The sequence below is a fragment of the Siphateles boraxobius genome, unplaced genomic scaffold (assembly GCF_051911475.1).
Source record: "Siphateles boraxobius isolate OS27281-9 unplaced genomic scaffold, OSU_SipBor_1 65, whole genome shotgun sequence".
Lineage (NCBI taxonomy): Eukaryota > Metazoa > Chordata > Actinopteri > Cypriniformes > Leuciscidae > Siphateles > Siphateles boraxobius.
In genome coordinates this window covers 17290491-17307611 of record NW_027509192.1, presented here as the reverse complement: position 1 = coordinate 17307611, position 17121 = coordinate 17290491, and the positions used below count along the sequence as shown (strand labels likewise).

Sequence of the window (17121 nt, the reverse complement as noted above, 5' to 3'; positions counted from 1 at the left end):
TCCACTTTGGTCGGTGGCAATGCCCCTATCATGAGAGCAGAGATTGCCACCCTGCTGGCGAAGGGTGCAATCGAGACTGTCCCTCCAGCCGAGATGAGGTCCGGCTTCTACAGCCCCTACTTCATTGTCCCCAAGAAAACCGGTGGGTTACGGCCAATCCTGGACTTGCGCGTGCTGAACCGCTCCCTTCATCGGATGCCGTTCAAGATGCTCACCGCCAAACGCGTTTTCGAATGCATACGGCCCCAGGATTGGTTTGCAGCGATCGACCTGAAGGACGCCTACTTTCATGTCTCCATTCTTCCTCGACACAGACCGTTCCTCCGGTTTGCTTTCGAGGGGCAGGCATACCAGTACGCGGTTCTCCCTTTCGGGCTAGCCCTGTCTCCTCGCATCTTCACGAAGGTCGTCGAGGCGGCCCTTGTTCCCCTTCGAGAGCAAGGGGTTCGCATCCTGAGTTATATCGACGACTGGTTGATTCTAGCTCACTCTCGAGATCAGGTTTGCGAACACAGGGACCTAGTGCTCCGGCACCTAGCCCGTCTGGGCCTTCGGGTCAACTGGGAGAAGAGCAAACTTTGCCCCGTGCAGAGGATCTCTTTTCTCGGTATTGACATCGACTCGGTCGCCATGTCCGCGCAGCTTACGAGCGAGCGCGCGCAGTCACTGCTGACTTGCCTAAGACAATTCGAGGGCAAGAGTGCGGTTCCACTGAAACTTTTTCAGAGGCTCCTGGGGCATATGGCATCTGCAGCCGCGGTCACGCCGCTCGGATTGCTTCATATGAGACCGCTTCAGCTTTGGCTTCGCGACCGAGTCCCGAGGTGGGCATGGCAACACGGCACGTTCCGAGTACCAGTTACTCCGACCTGCCGTCAGTTCTTCACCCCGTGGTCGAACCTCGATTTTCTCAGGGCCGGTGTCCCCCTGGCTCGAGCTTCCCGGCATGTTGTTGTCTCAACAGATGCCTCCACCACGGGCTGGGGCGCCATGTGCAATGGACATGCTGCTGCGGGCTCCTGGACAGGACCCCAGCGGCTGTGGCATGTCAATTGCCTCGAGTTGTTGGCAGTACGCCTTGCCCTGCACCGCTTCCGGGCGTTGCTCAGGGGTCAACACGTACTAGTCCGCTCAGACAATACCGCCACTGTAGCGTACATCAACCATCAAGGTGGTCTACGCTCCCGCCGTATGTCACAACTCGCTCGCCACCTCCTCCTATGGAGTCAGAAGCATCTGAGGTCGCTTCGAGCCATCTTCATTCCCGGAGCGCTGAACTGTGCAGCCGACGAGCTCTCACGGCTTCAGCCCCTCCCTGGAGAATGGCGACTCCATCCCCAGTCGGTTCAGCTGATTTGGGACCAGTTCGGGGACGCGCAGATAGATCTGTTTGCCTCTCACGACTCGACCCACTGCGCCCAGTTCTATTCCCTGACCGAGGGCACGCTCGGCACGGATGCTCTGGCGCACAGCTGGCCGCAGGGCCGCAAGTATGCGTTTCCCCCAGTGAGCCTTCTTGCGCACACTTTGCGCAAGGTCAGGGAGGACGAGGAGCAGGTCATTCTGGTTGCCCCTTACTGGCCCAACCGGACCTGGTTCCCCGAACTAGTACTCCTCGCGACAGCACCTCCCTGGCCGATCCCTCTGAGGAAGAACCTTCTTTCTCAGGGACGGGGCACCCTATGGCACCCTCGTCCCGATCTTTGGAACCTCCACGTGTGGCTCCTGGATGGGACGAGGCAGGTTTGAGTACCCTACCACCAGCGGTGGTGGCGACCATCACTTCCGCTAGAGCGTCGTCCACGAGACACGTCTATGCGTTGAAGTGGAACCTCTTCGTCAACTGGTGCTCTTCTCACCGAGAAGACCCCCGGAGATGCTCGATCAGTGTTTTGCTTTCCTTCCTTCAACAGGGGCTGGAGCGAAGGCTGTCTCCCTCCACCCTGAAGGTCTATGTTGCCGCCATTGCCGCACATCATGACCTCGTCGAAGGTAAGTCGGTAGGGAAGCACGACCTGATCATCAGGTTCCTGAGAGGAGCGAGGAGACTAAATCCTCCTCGTCCTCCTCTCGTTCCCTCTTGGGACCTCTCAGTGGTTCTAACTGCCCTGAAGAGTGCTCCCTTTGAGCCCCTGCAATCAGTTGAGCTTAAGTTCCTGTCGATGAAGACAGCGCTTCTGGTTGCACTGGCCTCCATCAAGAGGGTTGGGGACCTGCACGCATTCTCCGTTGACGAAGCGTGCCTGGAATTTGGGCCGGCTTACTCTCACGTGATCCTGAGACCCCGGCCTGGATATGTGCCCAAGGTTCCTACCACTCCCTTCCGGGACCAGGTGGTGAACCTGCAAGCGCTGCCCTCGGAGGAGGCAGACCCAGCCTTGGCACTGCTCTGTCCAGTACGCGCTCTCCGCGCCTATGTAGACAGAACGCAGTGTTTCAGGACCTCAGACCAGCTCTTTGTCTGTTATGGTGGGAAGCTGAAGGGAAAGGCTCTCTCCAAGCAAAGGTTGTCTCACTGGATAGTGGACACCATTGCCTTGGCTTACCAGCAGCAAGGTCGACCGTGCCCCCTTGGTGTGACTGCCCACTCCACCCGGAGTGTGGCGTCCTCTTGGGCTCTAGCGCATGGCGCCACGCTAACAGACATCTGCAGAGCTGCAGGCTGGGCGACACCTAACACATTCGCCAGATTCTATAATCTCCGAGTGGAGCCTGTGTCCTCTCGTGTACTCGCTTCAACCAGCTAGTACCGGACCCGCTCAGGTGTCTTCGCTTGCTCGCCATTCCACTCCACGGACTGGATACGTGCGATATTTTTCTCAGGTGAGCTTCTCCGAAAGCCCTGAGCTCCTCCAGCACTCCTGACGTCGGCGCCAGTGTCTATTGCCTGTGCGTCGGCTAGGTGCCTCCCGTGTGCATGGTCCCTCCTCTGAGCGACCCCCACATGTGTATTTCCACTGTAAGCCTCTCTGAGCGTGTGTCTTTCCCTTGGCAAGCCACCTTGCCACCCCTGGGGTTGAAATATTCCACCTGCGGCTGGACACCCCAGTGTTTCCCATATGCTTCCTTCGGGTCATATGTGTATTCTCTAAGTCCCCCCCCTCCGGGCTGGCATTAATTGCATACTTCCCCTAGCTTGGGATATGCTTCCCAGTGTACCTTGGTATTCCTGTGTTATATGGAGTCCTTTGTCCAGGCTGACAGGGATCTCGATTTACGCAGGGCACTGGAAGACAGCTGAGAAGGTGGCGTGATTAGACTGGTAACCCCATTCGTCGTCATCCGACGTAACTCGGAGTGACAACGAAAGGGAACGTCTACGGTTACGTATGTAACCCTCGTTCCCTGAGTAGGGAACGGAGACGTTACGTCTGCCTGCCACTTTCCGCTGTACCGCGGGGATCGCCTGAGCTCAGTCTTGGCTCCTCAGCGAAGAAACATATCTGCTTGCTGCCGGCTTCCTCCTTTTATACCCACGAGGTGGGGCGGAGTTACGCCATGCAAATTCCGCAGACCCATGGCATTTCTTTGCCATTGGCTCGTTTTGTAATACTCGAAGTTGATAGGCTTTCTAAGCGAAACCCCATTCGTCGTCATCCGACGTAACGTCTCCGTTCCCTACTCAGGGAACGAGGGTTACATACGTAACCGTAGACGTTTTTTTGGCTTTACAGCAGCTCTAGAATAAAGTTATTATCCAGCTAAAGTTAGTTTTGATAGATTCACTTGTAAAGTGCAATGAGCTCGGATTGGTCAGCTGGTGTATTGTGTGTAATTCAGGAGTTTTGAAGCCATCAGCTGATTGGTTGAATTCTACAGAATTTCTGCGAGATGTGTTTGTCGCGTTCTTTGATGGTCTGTCTGGAAAGAAAGATGTTGTGAAGCCAAACCCCCTCATGGAAGCAGAACGCCATCATGCTTACAACTGTGACAATGAGCACTTATCAGGATCAAGTAAACGCTGGATTTTCAAAAGTAAGTAAAGTTCATGGCATAGACTCTTTAAAATGCACCCATGATTTTTACACACCAGTCTGTTATTTTAGGAACATCGACGTTACATTTTCACACCCCTAAACAAGAACTGTGTTTGTTTCTGCTGTCAAGTCTGTAGATCTGTCAATGCGAGACAAAGGAATCACACTGTCAGTCCAAATCCTAAATCTAAAATGATTGATGTCCACATTGTGTATCACAACTGTTCAGATCCGATTTGTGTCCTATGCCGCTCTTTCGTTTTTAAGAATATCTGCATTGGTAGGTCACATAAACTACGCAAAATCCAATCAGAACGATCAGACTGAAACGGATTACCAGAAATAAAATGTGAACAGGATTTCTAACCACATATGGATCTAGCTCGAAACGGATTTGTAAAAATCACATTTTATGTGATTTGTTTACCGTTCAGACTTGCTAAATCAGAAGGGATTCCAATTGGATATGCACAAAAATCGGATTTAGACTGACAGAGTGAACATAGCTTAACACACTACTAACGCAACTCAACCTGGCCCCGCCCCTTTTTCTTGCATGATTTGGACAGGAATTATTTAAATGAAGAATGTTGTGATGTGTACGTTCCCAGAAGAAAACTCAACACTACAATCAAGGAGTTTCAGGGAGTTCAGAAACTGTGACACTGATATAGAGAATAGCTCCCTTTGGAGTGACTGTGTAACTTTGCAGACCATTTTCATGCTCCAACAGCAACATTACACACTAGAGAAAGTTGAAAGTGTAAAAAAGCATAATAGGTCCTCTTTAATGCAATCTCATTGATCATTTAAAATCTCTCTTGTTTTATAATTTTGCCAGGCTGCCAAAAGTTAAAATATTCTAAAAAATTAAATAAAATATATATTTTTTAAACGCCACCTGTCGCCCGCAGTCAAAGCGGCCAGCATCTCCTCTCCTGGCTGAGGCTCGGACTTGTCCATCAAGATCCTTTCCATCTGCTGCTCAATTTCTCGAGGCAACAGCAACCGTCCGTCGTAAAACATCCACACCTTGTAAAAGCGGCCCTTGTGGAACACGGCGATGTGTTTGCTCTCATTCACATGCTGAAGGACGTCTGATGAAGGATATGGACATGAAGGATGGAGGTGTACAAAAGTAACATTATTCTGTGACTCATTCAACAATTATTTGTGCATTTGAAATTGTGTCATATTTAGGCTGTATTTGTTATGGGTTAAATGATTTATGGTGGTGAAAACAATGATGAGAAAAGCAGGTGGAAAAAAGGCAAAGTACAGCAAAGGCCAAACGCTTGTTTTCTACACTGAACACATACACATTAAGACACGTATCACATGACTACTAACCAAATATAGAAATATGAAATATTGATTTGAGTGAAAAAAGATTTATGTAAGAAATCGGCTGCATGTGACAACAGTCAATTATACAGTTTAGCAGTCACGATGCAAAAATATTTGAATTAGGAAAAAAACGGAATAAAGCTTTTCCATGTAATAAAGAGCTTTTCCATGTAATAAAAATTATATTTTATTATATTATACACAATATATAATTATAATTTTAAATGATATATTTTTATGTAGTACAAGTTTGATGATACTTGATTATACTACATACAAATTATAAATGTTATGTAGTACTATGAAATAATTCATAGTAATAAATTAATAATAGTTTATTTAGTATTATTATTATTATGTGATCTGATGGAGGATATACATATGACATTTATTATTATTTGAATGTCTGCATTAACACTAAATGGACTCTGAATTATAGTTATTCTAAATTATTTATCTATATATATATATTTTAGTTTAGTAATAATTTATTATTAGATTTTAATAGTAATAATTAGCTACTAAATTTCATAGATTTCACACATTATATTTTATTATATTACATTACTATTATATTAATTTTCTAAATAATACAGTAGATCATAAGTGATCTGATGATAAATGATTATGTAAGTATATTAGTTACTAAACTATAATCAATTCAGCATTTAAAACCACTCACATGCTTGTGTCCCTCTTGAGTTTATGTTATAAATTAGTGGCAATAAAAATAACATATCTTTCACTGGATCCACTGCATGACGGGTGTAAAAACATGCTATTTCCTGTTCCTCATTCATCTTGGTTAATTATTAAATCACACAATAGTTTATCAAGTAATGAAAAACGTTAAGCACACAAAACAAATTCCGCGCCATCTGCTTCTTAACATCAGCTATATGGAGTTCAGTGTTTAAAGCAAACCCAAATCACAGTGTTGTGAACCAAACCGAATAGCGCATGCATTTTAGGCCCACAGCAGTCACTCACTAGCATCTAAAAAGCGGATTGATTGTCAAATAAAGGCGCCTGAAGCAGGCGAGAGGGAAGCTCTACCTCCTTCTACACCTGGAACTCGACTGGTGTTGAACATACGCTCGTACTGAGACGAGCACATGGGGATTGTGTTTAGAGCCATGAGCTGTGAAGCAGAAGGGAAGGTCAAACACTAACAGGAGGAACAAGGAAAAAACCCACAATACCACTATGGAAGCCTGGAGGGGAAAACAGAGTAATGGAAAACTGGAAACAAAAAGAAAAAAGTTTGAGGAGTGAAGTGAAGGATCATCAGGAGGAATGAATTCAACATGTTGACTTAGCCTCCAGATAACGGCACAGTACTGGCTACAGTCATACTATTAATAAGCAAATCATATCGTCTAAGAACAATTTCAAAACCTATATATTGTTCAGGCTGATAAAATGTATGATATATGCTATTTTAAGATTATTTGTTAGTGGTCACATGATATGTGTTTTCCAATGGTCCAGGCCAATTTTTACGGTGACTGATTGACAAAATAAATAAAAAAAAGTTTAAAGATTGCAAAATAAAAATTTCGTAAAATGCTGAAATTAAGACAACACTACCAATTAAAAATGTTTTATACAATATTATGGCTGTTACCTAACAAGATATTAATTGAATTATTTTATATATATATATATATATATATATATATATATATATATATATATATATATATATATATATACTGTGCCCTCCACTAATAATTGCACCCTTGGTAAATGTGAGCAAAGACGGCTGTAAAAATAAATCTCCATTGTTTATCCTTTTGATCTTTCATTCAAAAACTTAGTCAGATTCTATGATCAGATGAAACTAAAAAAAGAGCTTTTTGGCAGCAAACCCATCAGATGGGTTTGGTGCACACAGGGATAAAAAGTACGCCATGCCCATGGTTAAATATACTGCTGGATCTTTAATGTTGTGGGCCTATTTTTTTGCTGGAGGTCCTGGACTTCTTATTCAGATACATGTATTATGGATTCTAGCAAATACTAATAGATAGAAAAATCAAAACCCCTGTGGCCTCTGCTAGAAATCTTATAATGGGCCATGGTTGGATCTTACATCAGGACAACAATCTAAAACAAACATCAAAATCAACACAAAAATGTGTCACTGAGCACAAAATGAAGCTTCAGCCATGACCATCCCAGTCCCCAGACCTGAACCCTATAGAAAATGAGTTGAGTGAACTGAAGAAAAGAAGCACCAACATGGATCTGGGAATTTGAAGGATCTTGAGAGATTCTGTATGAAGGAATGGTCTCTGATCTCCTGTCAGGTGTTCTCCAAACTCATCAGGCATAATAAGAGAAAACCGATATCTTGGAAAAGGGACGTTGCAATAATTAGGTGCCAATAATTGTGGCCAATGTTAACTAGAGAAAAAACAAATATCAAAAGGATAAACGATGCAGATTTATTTCCAAAGCCCCCTTTGATCATATTTAACACGATTGCCAATAATTCTGGAGTTGACTGTATATATATATATATATATATATATATATATATATATATATATATATATATATTCAGAAAATAACATAAAATAATGACTTAGTACAGGTCCTTCTCAAAAAATTAGCATATTGTGATAAAGTTCATTATTTTCCATAATGTAATGATAAAAATTAAACTTTCATATATTTTAGAATCATTGCAAACCAACTGAAATATTTCAGGTCTTTTATTCTTTTAATACTGATGATTTTGGCATACAGCTCATGAAAACCCCAAATTCCTATCTAAAAAAATTAGCATATTATGAAAAGGGTCTCTAAACGAGCTATTAACCTAATCATCTGAATCAAGTAATTAACTCTAAACACCTGCAAAAGATTCATGAGGCTTTTAAAAACTCCCAGCCTGTTTCATTACTCAAAACCGCAATCATGGGTAAGACTGCCGACCTGACTGCTGTCCAGAAGGCCATCATTGACACCCTCAAGCAAGAGGGTAATTCCAGACCTTGGGGGACCTGTGGATGCAGGGGACTGAGTCTGGAGTAGAAACATCCAGAGCCACCGTGCACAGGCGTGTGCAGGAAATGGGCTACAGGTGCCGCATTCCCCAGGTCAAGCCACTTTTGAACCAGAAACAGCGGCAGAAGCGCCTGACCTGGGCTACAGAGAAGCAGCACTGGACTGTTGCTCAGTGGTCCAAAGTACTATTTTTCGGATGAAAGCAAATTTTGCATGTCATTCGGAAATCAAGGTGCCAGAGTCTGGAAGAAGACTGGGGAGAAGGAAATTCCAAAATGCCTGAAGTCCAGTGTCAAGTACCCACAGTCAGTGATGGTCTGGGGTGCCATGTCAGCTGCTGGTGTTGGTCCACTGTGTTTTATCAAGGGCAGGGTCAATGCAGCTAGCTATCAGGAGATTTTAGAGCACTTCATGCTTCCATCTGCTGAAAAGCTTTATGGAGATGAAGATTTCATTTTTCAGCACGACCTGGCACCTGCTCACAGTGCCAAAACCACTGGTAAATGGTTTACTGACCATGGTATTACTGTCCTCAATTGGCCTGCCAACTCTCCTGACCTGAACCGCATAGAGAATCTGTGGGATATTGTGAAGAGAAAGCTGAGAGACGCAAGACCCAACACTCTGGATGAGCTTAAGGCCGCTATCGAAGCATCCTGGGCCTCCATAACACCTCGCAGTGCCACAGGCTGATTGCCTCCATGCCGCACCGCATTGAAGCAGTCATTTCTGCAAAAGGATTCCCGACCAAGTATTGAGTGCATAACTGAACATAATTATTTGAAGGTTGACTTTTTTTTGTATTAAAAACACTTCTTTTATTGGTCGAATGAAATATGCTAATTTTTTGAGATAGGAATTTTGGGTTTTCATGAGCTGTATGCCAAAATCATCAGTATTAAAACAATAAAAGACCTGAAATATTTCAGTTGGTGTGCAACAAATCTAAAATATATGAAAGTTTAATTTTTATCATTACATTATGGAAAATAATGAACTTTATCACAATATGCTAATTTTTTGAGAAGGACCTGTATTATTTGAAATTGAATTATAATTGCAAAATGTATATAAAGAAATTGCATAAAATATAAAAATAATATATAATTTATAATATAAATAACAAATAATAATATAATATAAAATAATATATTTGTATTTATCATAATAGTTTATTATAACAAATTATAAATAATTATATTATAAAATAATATAAAAAATATGTTGAAAGAAATGGTACCAACATGCAAATAAAGAAAGTCATACAGGTTACGAATGATATGAGGGTGCACTGGACCACTGTTAGTCAATACGCACCACTATTCTAGTGTCTACTGTGCTGTTGTCCTGAGGCTGAGTCTGCATGTTGCTGGAGCTGAGCTTTGGGTCGTGCCGGACGAGCCCCTCCTCTTACCTGTCTCGAGCCCGGGAATGCGGGACGAGTTAAACATCCGCTCCCACTGTGCCGAGCAAAGCGGCACTCGATTCTCCAGCAAGTATAACTGTGCATGTGGTGTGTGAGTACACATAGCAAACGCAGCAACGTCCGGGTGTGAGGAACAAAACAGAAGATTGTTTATGAGGGGGGCTATTTCATAGTCATGCAGAAAGTGTAGAGAGGGTTAGAGAGAGAGAGAGAGAGAGAGAGAGAATGAGAGAGAGAGAGAGAGAGAGAGAGAGAAGGAGGGAGAGAGAGAGAGAGAGGGAGGGAGAGAGAAGGGAGAGAGAGAGAGAGAGAGAGAGAGAAGGGAGAGAGAGAGAGAGAGAGAGAGAGAGAGAGAGAGAGAGAGAGAGGGAGAGAGAGAGCGAGAGAGAGAGGGAGAGAGAGGCATGGTATGACATGACAAACAGCCTTTTTCCACATGGGTCTACTGATTTGGTCATTATACAGTACAAATGAAAACAAAACAAAATCAACAGTCACCAACATGCACTAAAACAATTTTGACATGAAGTAGGAGAGGCAAAAACAGTCTTATAAAACAATATATAGCACGACTGCAAATGTGATATTGATTTTACTCCGTTTGAATGAATCAAATTAAAGAATGACTCACTGGTTTACTTATTTAGACATTTACTGCCACCTATTGGCAGTTTTAGTTATTTATTTAGAGTATCATTTCATTTTTTTTTCATTTTTCCATATTAATTTAAAAAAAAAACATAATTCTTTCACCATTTACTCACCTTCATGGTCGTTGTAACCTAAACGTTTTTGTAATAAAACCTACGTTGAATCAAATAAAAATATTTTTTTGTAATGTCTTTTTGACTCTCATTTAACACAATAATGACTTTAAATTATCTTTTGGGGGTAATTTCTCAGCCAAATTTGATGTGTGTTTAATATGTGATTAATTAGGTTAATTCATTTTACAATATTACTGTTTTAAAGTATTTTTACCAAATAAACGCAGCCTTGGCAAGCATCAGAGATAAAAAAAAAACGAACAAACCCCAAACTTTTGAATGGTATCATCATTTCCTTCTGTGAAGTCAAAGACCTCGTGATCATTAAAGCTCAATTTAAAGAAGAAGCTAATGTTTCATCTGAAGTTCTGAGTAGTGCTTTACAGCCACTGACCCATACATTACCCTGACCCATGAAAAACATTAACAGTCCCAGAGAATGTACTATACTTCAGGGAATAGATCACCCAAAAGAGGCACTTTTAAAAAGACCAAAACCTTGCCCATTATTACTGATCAGTAAAACCAAATGTAAAACCTTTACATTCATACCAGAATAATGTGAATAAGATTTTTAAGCTTTTTGGATCTGTTTCACACAGAAAGCAATTGTATGACTTAAATAAATGTATGTTATAAAATGTAATTGTATGACTTGATAAATACATAAGTCATGAGTCATATTGACTAGTTTCATGGTGATTTTTTTTGTTATTTATGGACTATGAGTTGTATGGAAAACAGCGGCTTGGACATTCGACAAAATATCTGTGTTCCACAGAATAAAGAAAATCATGCAGGTGAAAATATAGTGAAATGTTTTACTTTTAGGGCAACTATTTCTTTAAATCTAAAATCTATTATGTAGGCACACCAAGGAAGTAAAAGAATCGCAGAGTCCACACCACAAATATAACAATAACGGCACAGAGTATACTATATTGTTGGAATTACTTTCAAAACAATGTTTTCTAGTTCATGAACGATACAAATAATGATAGCCAATTCTGCTTTAAAGAGCTTGAGCATTTAAAGCGGCAGATGACATAACTGCAGCACAGTTATTATAAACAGAACAATGTTGTGAGTTGGTGTGGACATTATCGTTATAGTCATCTTTATAGTTATCCTTCTTGGTGTGAACGGGGTTTTAAAGTTGATATTCTTCAAGCAGACACTTGTCTTTTTGAAAAATTGTGTGGTTTCCTATATCAGTGGTAAAACTGAGCCATTATCCTTGAACAGAACGATGGTAAAAAAATGATGTATTGATTTACTTTAAAATAGACAAATATGCTTGTTTAAGACTCTTTTGTGGACTCACTGGTTTGATCTGCGCTCTGTCCAGTTTTCTTCTGTACATCATGAGTGCGTGGATGGAATTACCAGCACGGGCCGCTTGGATGGAAGTCGGGATCACATAGAGGAAGTCCTGAAAAAGACAGAGAAAGTGACATTCACTCTGAGATGTTGCCATTGAACAGTGTTATGAATTACAATTATGAATGTATTACAGGAACAATCTCCCTTGAGCAACTTTTAAATTAGTTACAATCAACTTTCCAGTCACCATCTCTAAGCCTTAATCGCTACACTACACAAATTGGTGCCGTGACCCGGATGTTAGATTTTAAAACAGTTTGTGCTACAAGCTAATTTTTTTAATTCTTTCATATTTTAATGGATTATTCTTGAGTTTCATCATCTTGAATATGTTTTTGACTACTTGGCTATTTTATTTATTTCTAACAAAAAACAAATTAACCATTTGATACCAGCCTTACCATTGCATAGTAGTTGCTGTTGACCATGATTGGTCCTCGACCTCTGAGATAAATATACTCTTCCCACCAGTCACTGACCTGAGAGGATGAAGGTAGAACCAAATCTCAAATAAAGGTGCATTAAGGTTCATAATTTAAGAAGCTTCATGCTATTTTGAAAGAAAGATGTACTTGAAATACACTGATGAGCCAGAACATTATGACCAGTCACAGCAGGTGAAGTGAATATCATTGATCAATCTACCTAACAAGGCCACATATTAATGTCTGGGTAGATTAGATGGTAAGCAAACAATCAGTTATTGTAATCAACGTGTTAGATGCAAGAGAAATGGGCAGGAATAAAGATCTGAGCGATTTCGACAAGGGCCAAATTATGGCAAGGTGACTGTGTCAATTTTAATGATGGTTATGGGAGGAATGTGTCACAACAGACAGTGCATCGCACTCTAAATCTCAATCTAATTGAGCATCTGTGAGATGTGCTGGACCAACAAGTTCAATCCATGCAACCTACAGGACTTGAAGGATCTGCTGCTAACCTCTTAGTGCCAGAAACCACAGGATACCTTCAGGGGTCTCGCAGAGTCCATGCAATGCCAGGACCAACTGGCATATTAGACAGGCGGCCATATTGTTGTGGCTCATCATTTTAGGTTTAGGCATTTTTATAAACACATATAATAAGACTGCACATTTTTTGAATTGTTCCACAAATCCCTCAAGAAGAGTACCTTTGAATAATAGGCGCAGTGTGAACTTACGTAATTGGATGTCCACCAGGATTTGAGCTTCAAGTACCACTGCAGTTTGGGGCCCAAGTTCTTCTCAAAGTCCTTTGCTAACCCCTCCATACGTTTGTACTGTTCATCGTCCATCAGAGGACGAGCTGACTCAAGATACTGAAAAAAAATATATAGGTGTGAAGAAGTGAGGGTTCTTTAAAAAAATTGTTGAAATGGTTGAATTTTCAAATGGTTGTCACATTTGATCTATTAATGAATAAGATCATTTTAAGACACAACGAAAATGCTTGACTTACCCTTCTGACAGTGTCTTTTACAGGAGGCACTGGCAACCGCGGCAGTGAACTCTGGAAGCTGTAGAGCATTGGCTTTTGCCCAGAAAATAACTTCACCAATACCTGAGGTGATAATATTGAGTCACGAGTCAGACATGAGACAAGCATGAATACTTTCCAATGATAAAATCAGAAATATTCCAGTGATATCAGAAGAGCAATGACACAATGACTTGAAGAACACTTCTAAAGAAATATGCCATTACTGGAACAGTGCTGAAATTATGTTATAAAACAAATGCATTAAGACTTTGGACTCTAGCTGAATATACATTGGAACATTTTTACAAAGCTGGGTTGAAGTGTTAAACGATCGGGTCATATGAGTCATATGCAGTACAAAAATGGCTATTTTGTTAGGTAAATTATTCTTTTAAGTGAAATTCTCCATCAGGGGCCACACTCACCATCCAAATCTTTGTTTTCAGGGATAAAGATCCATGGCGATTGAACATCCAGCCATGCCAGGACAGCAAGGACTTAAGGATGTTCCTCATAACGAAAGTCACAGTAATCCACAATCCTGTTCCAACCAGCACACCACCAACAATACGCTGCCCTTCTTCTGTTACGTACTTACTGCAGGCAAACACAGCTATTAGGTGAGAAATAATCAGCAATGCCCTGTAATGCTATGCTAAAAATTACCATAGTTTCCACAAATATACTGAAGTTGCTGAAAAATGCTGCAGTAGTTTGGTTTTGCTTCCAGTACACTACTGTAAAATCATAATAAATACTGGATGTCATTTCATGACAGTGGTAGTAAATACAGTTAATATATTTGATTAAAATAATACTTTAATAAGAATTTCAGAGACATGGGATTGTTTGTTGTGTGACTGCTCATAAAGTAAGTGGGCAGACTGCGCATGATACAGTAATAAAAACTGTTCAGGTAGTTACTTGTATAACATTGTAATCTGTTTTGAAGATAATCGATTAAAAAAAACTACAAACAGAAACATTTGATGCTTGAACTTTTCATTAGCAATGGATCTTGAAAGTCTCCTGCTCTCAAGGTCATTAGTGCATTTCACTGCACATTACATGAATCATGGTCTATTAACCTTTCATGCTTTACAAAATGTTACCGTTGTAACCACAATATCTCCCAAAACAATAAAACACAACAAAAAAGTACTACAAAGCAAACAATCAAATGTTTGCATATGACTTTGAATGTCTGACAGATACAGTTATTATCAAAATTATTCTACCCCCATTGCAAATCAGGTTTATTGGCAAAATTTACAGACTTTCAGCTGGTTGCAATGAACAAATCAAACACAAAATAACTGAAATAGCTCAACACAACAAATGTTTCAAATGGTTTCCCCAAATTGAACTGAAAATTCAACTTTTAATGACTTCTGCAGTCTCAAAATGATTCACCCCCCCTGAATAGAATCCCTCACAACAGCACAAATCTGCAGAACAGGTGTTGTCTCAAGCACTCCTGATGCAACCAATCAAGGGCTTCATTAGTTGCACCAGGTGTGCTTGAGCTAGAACACATGAAATATCTGAACTTGCTCGGTTTGTTAAGTGCCACGATGAGGAAATGGGCTAAGATTCTCAGAAACGCTGCCAGAAGCTCGTGTCTGGTTATACATCTCGTTTGAAGCAGGTCATAACAACAGGTAGGATGTTCTACTAAGTACTAAAGATGCTTGCCATGAAGGGATTGAATCATTCTGAGACTGCAGAAGTCATTAAAAGTTGCATTTTCAGTTGAATTTGTGGAAACCACTAAAACATTTGTTGTGTTGAGCTATTTCAATTACTTTTGTTTGATTTGTTCATTGTGAACTTCTGAAAGTCTGTAAATTTTGCCAATAAAGCTGATTTGCAATGAGGTTGAATAATTTTGATTACAACTGTATATTTTCTCCCAATAACAAATTCCAAATACATTGTTAATAACTACAGAATAACAGATGACCGTTTATCAGTGGGTTACCTGATTGGTAGGTGTGTCGATAGTTTAGTGAATATCCCGAGGGAGGGGTCTATTTTTGCATATTTGGTGGTGGACATATAACCCACCAGAACAACCAGGAGCCCTGAAGGACTTCCTGGATAGACCCCAGTCATGACACCATTCTACAGAAACACAGAATAATGAAATATTACAAATGTAATATATTATAATATAATATAATATAATATAATATAATATAATATAATATAATATAATATAATATAATATAATATAATATAATATAATATAATATAATAGGTCCAAACACAATACTAGTCTCAGCTTACATGGACAATTATCATATACAGTATATCACAGTTCTAATACTACTTTAAAAAAACACAAACTATCCTCAAAAAATCAATTAAACTTTGAATTTTTCAAAGTGACATTCCGAGAGCTGATTAGATAGCACTTTTCGTGTACATTAACTCTTTAATCAATTCCAAAAGAAAGTCAGCTGTGAGGTCACCTTGAACCTGATGAACCTCTTCTTCCAGGAGTGAAGGCCTGACAGGTAGACCTGACGCAAGGCCTCGTGGCACAGATGCAGGTCGATGCCATCAGGAGTGACGGTGAACTGGAAGGCCACCGCCTGATGTGCTTCTGCCATGCTGACTGCACACTGTCACTTCCTCACTGAGTCAAAGAGCCTTTATAGACAAGAGACATAAATAAAGTTTTATTGGAGAGATTAGCTAAATGACTCACAGTTCATAAGAATTAACTGAAACTTTATAAATCATTATTATTAATGTGAAAAAAACAACTGCTCCATTGAACAATGATGGTATCAGATGGTAATATCAAAGACTTTAGATATACAAAGATGGTGAACTCATATTACTATGAATGGGAGAACCTACAACGCACAATATGGCGGAATAAGCCCCGCCTTCTACATAAAAGAGCCAATCGCTGATTGGTAAAGTCATTGTGCCAGTTTAAATCATGATTTAGAAATTAAATTTGTTGACAGTTGTTGTCAGACTTCATTGGTGATTTCAAATATGATATTTAATAGTAAGCTTGAACAGCTTTGTAGAACTTGATGTTTCCCCTTTCAAAGAGATAAGAGCTTGCATGACTGATTGCTGTCCGAGAGGCGTTTCAAAGATGGCCGCTGAGTTAAATGACTAGCCTCAAATGGACTTTGGTGTTTAAAAAATTGCTTCTATAGTGCATTTTTTTATCTAATACAAACATTGAGTTTTTCACTAATTCAGTAGAATTAAAAAATATATCATTATTATAGAAGGCACATGAACCAACATTGTAACATTATGTACCATAAAGCCACCTAATGTGAATTTCACAATATGTTGCTGTAATAAAACATTAGTTGTAATCTAATCACATTTGTATTACCGTTCAATGTGACCTCAAGCATTTAACTCCAGGACATAGAGCGGATTACAGAATTGGCTTACAGTTCATGACCTCTTTCACAAGTGTTTGTATTGTAAACATCACTCTGATGTAAATAAAGATGCAGGGATGTTTGACTTTTTGGAAGAAACATCATAAAATGAAAGATTAATGGGGTTATGAATTGAGAAATAGAATTGACCTTGATCTTTTGGGTGAGAGGCCTTTGTACCATTAAAAGATCCTGCAAATTTCATAGCTTAAAATGTCCTCCTCATTATAAACAAAGTATTTATGTAATCAAGCTCCAAGCTCGTTTTGATATTGGGTGACTCGCACACAAATATACATTTGCAAACCACAAGACATTGA

At 40.5% G+C, this 17121-nt stretch overlaps 1 protein-coding gene across 2 annotated transcripts in view; it reads right to left on the bottom strand.

The window, feature by feature from the left end:
- Positions 1-17121, bottom strand: part of cpt1ab (carnitine palmitoyltransferase 1Ab (liver)) — a 30422-nt gene that overhangs the window by 10455 nt on the left and 2846 nt on the right. The window contains exons 2-10 of one of the 2 annotated variants that reach the window (XM_077211338.1): positions 15854-16034; positions 15361-15503; positions 13805-13976; positions 13359-13460; positions 13081-13218; positions 12317-12394; positions 11857-11964; positions 6381-6465; positions 4879-5074 (exon numbers count right to left, since the gene is read on the bottom strand). In XM_077211338.1, coding sequence (XP_077067453.1) covers positions 4879-5074; positions 6381-6465; positions 11857-11964; positions 12317-12394; positions 13081-13218; positions 13359-13460; positions 13805-13976; positions 15361-15503; positions 15854-15994 — 1163 coding nt within the window. In that variant the 5' untranslated portion in view covers positions 15995-16034. Of the gene's footprint in view, positions 1-4878; positions 5075-6380; positions 6466-9753; positions 9842-11856; positions 11965-12316; positions 12395-13080; positions 13219-13358; positions 13461-13804; positions 13977-15360; positions 15504-15853; positions 16035-17121 lie in introns of both variants that reach the window. The other variant, XM_077211337.1, reaches the window with a different exon arrangement.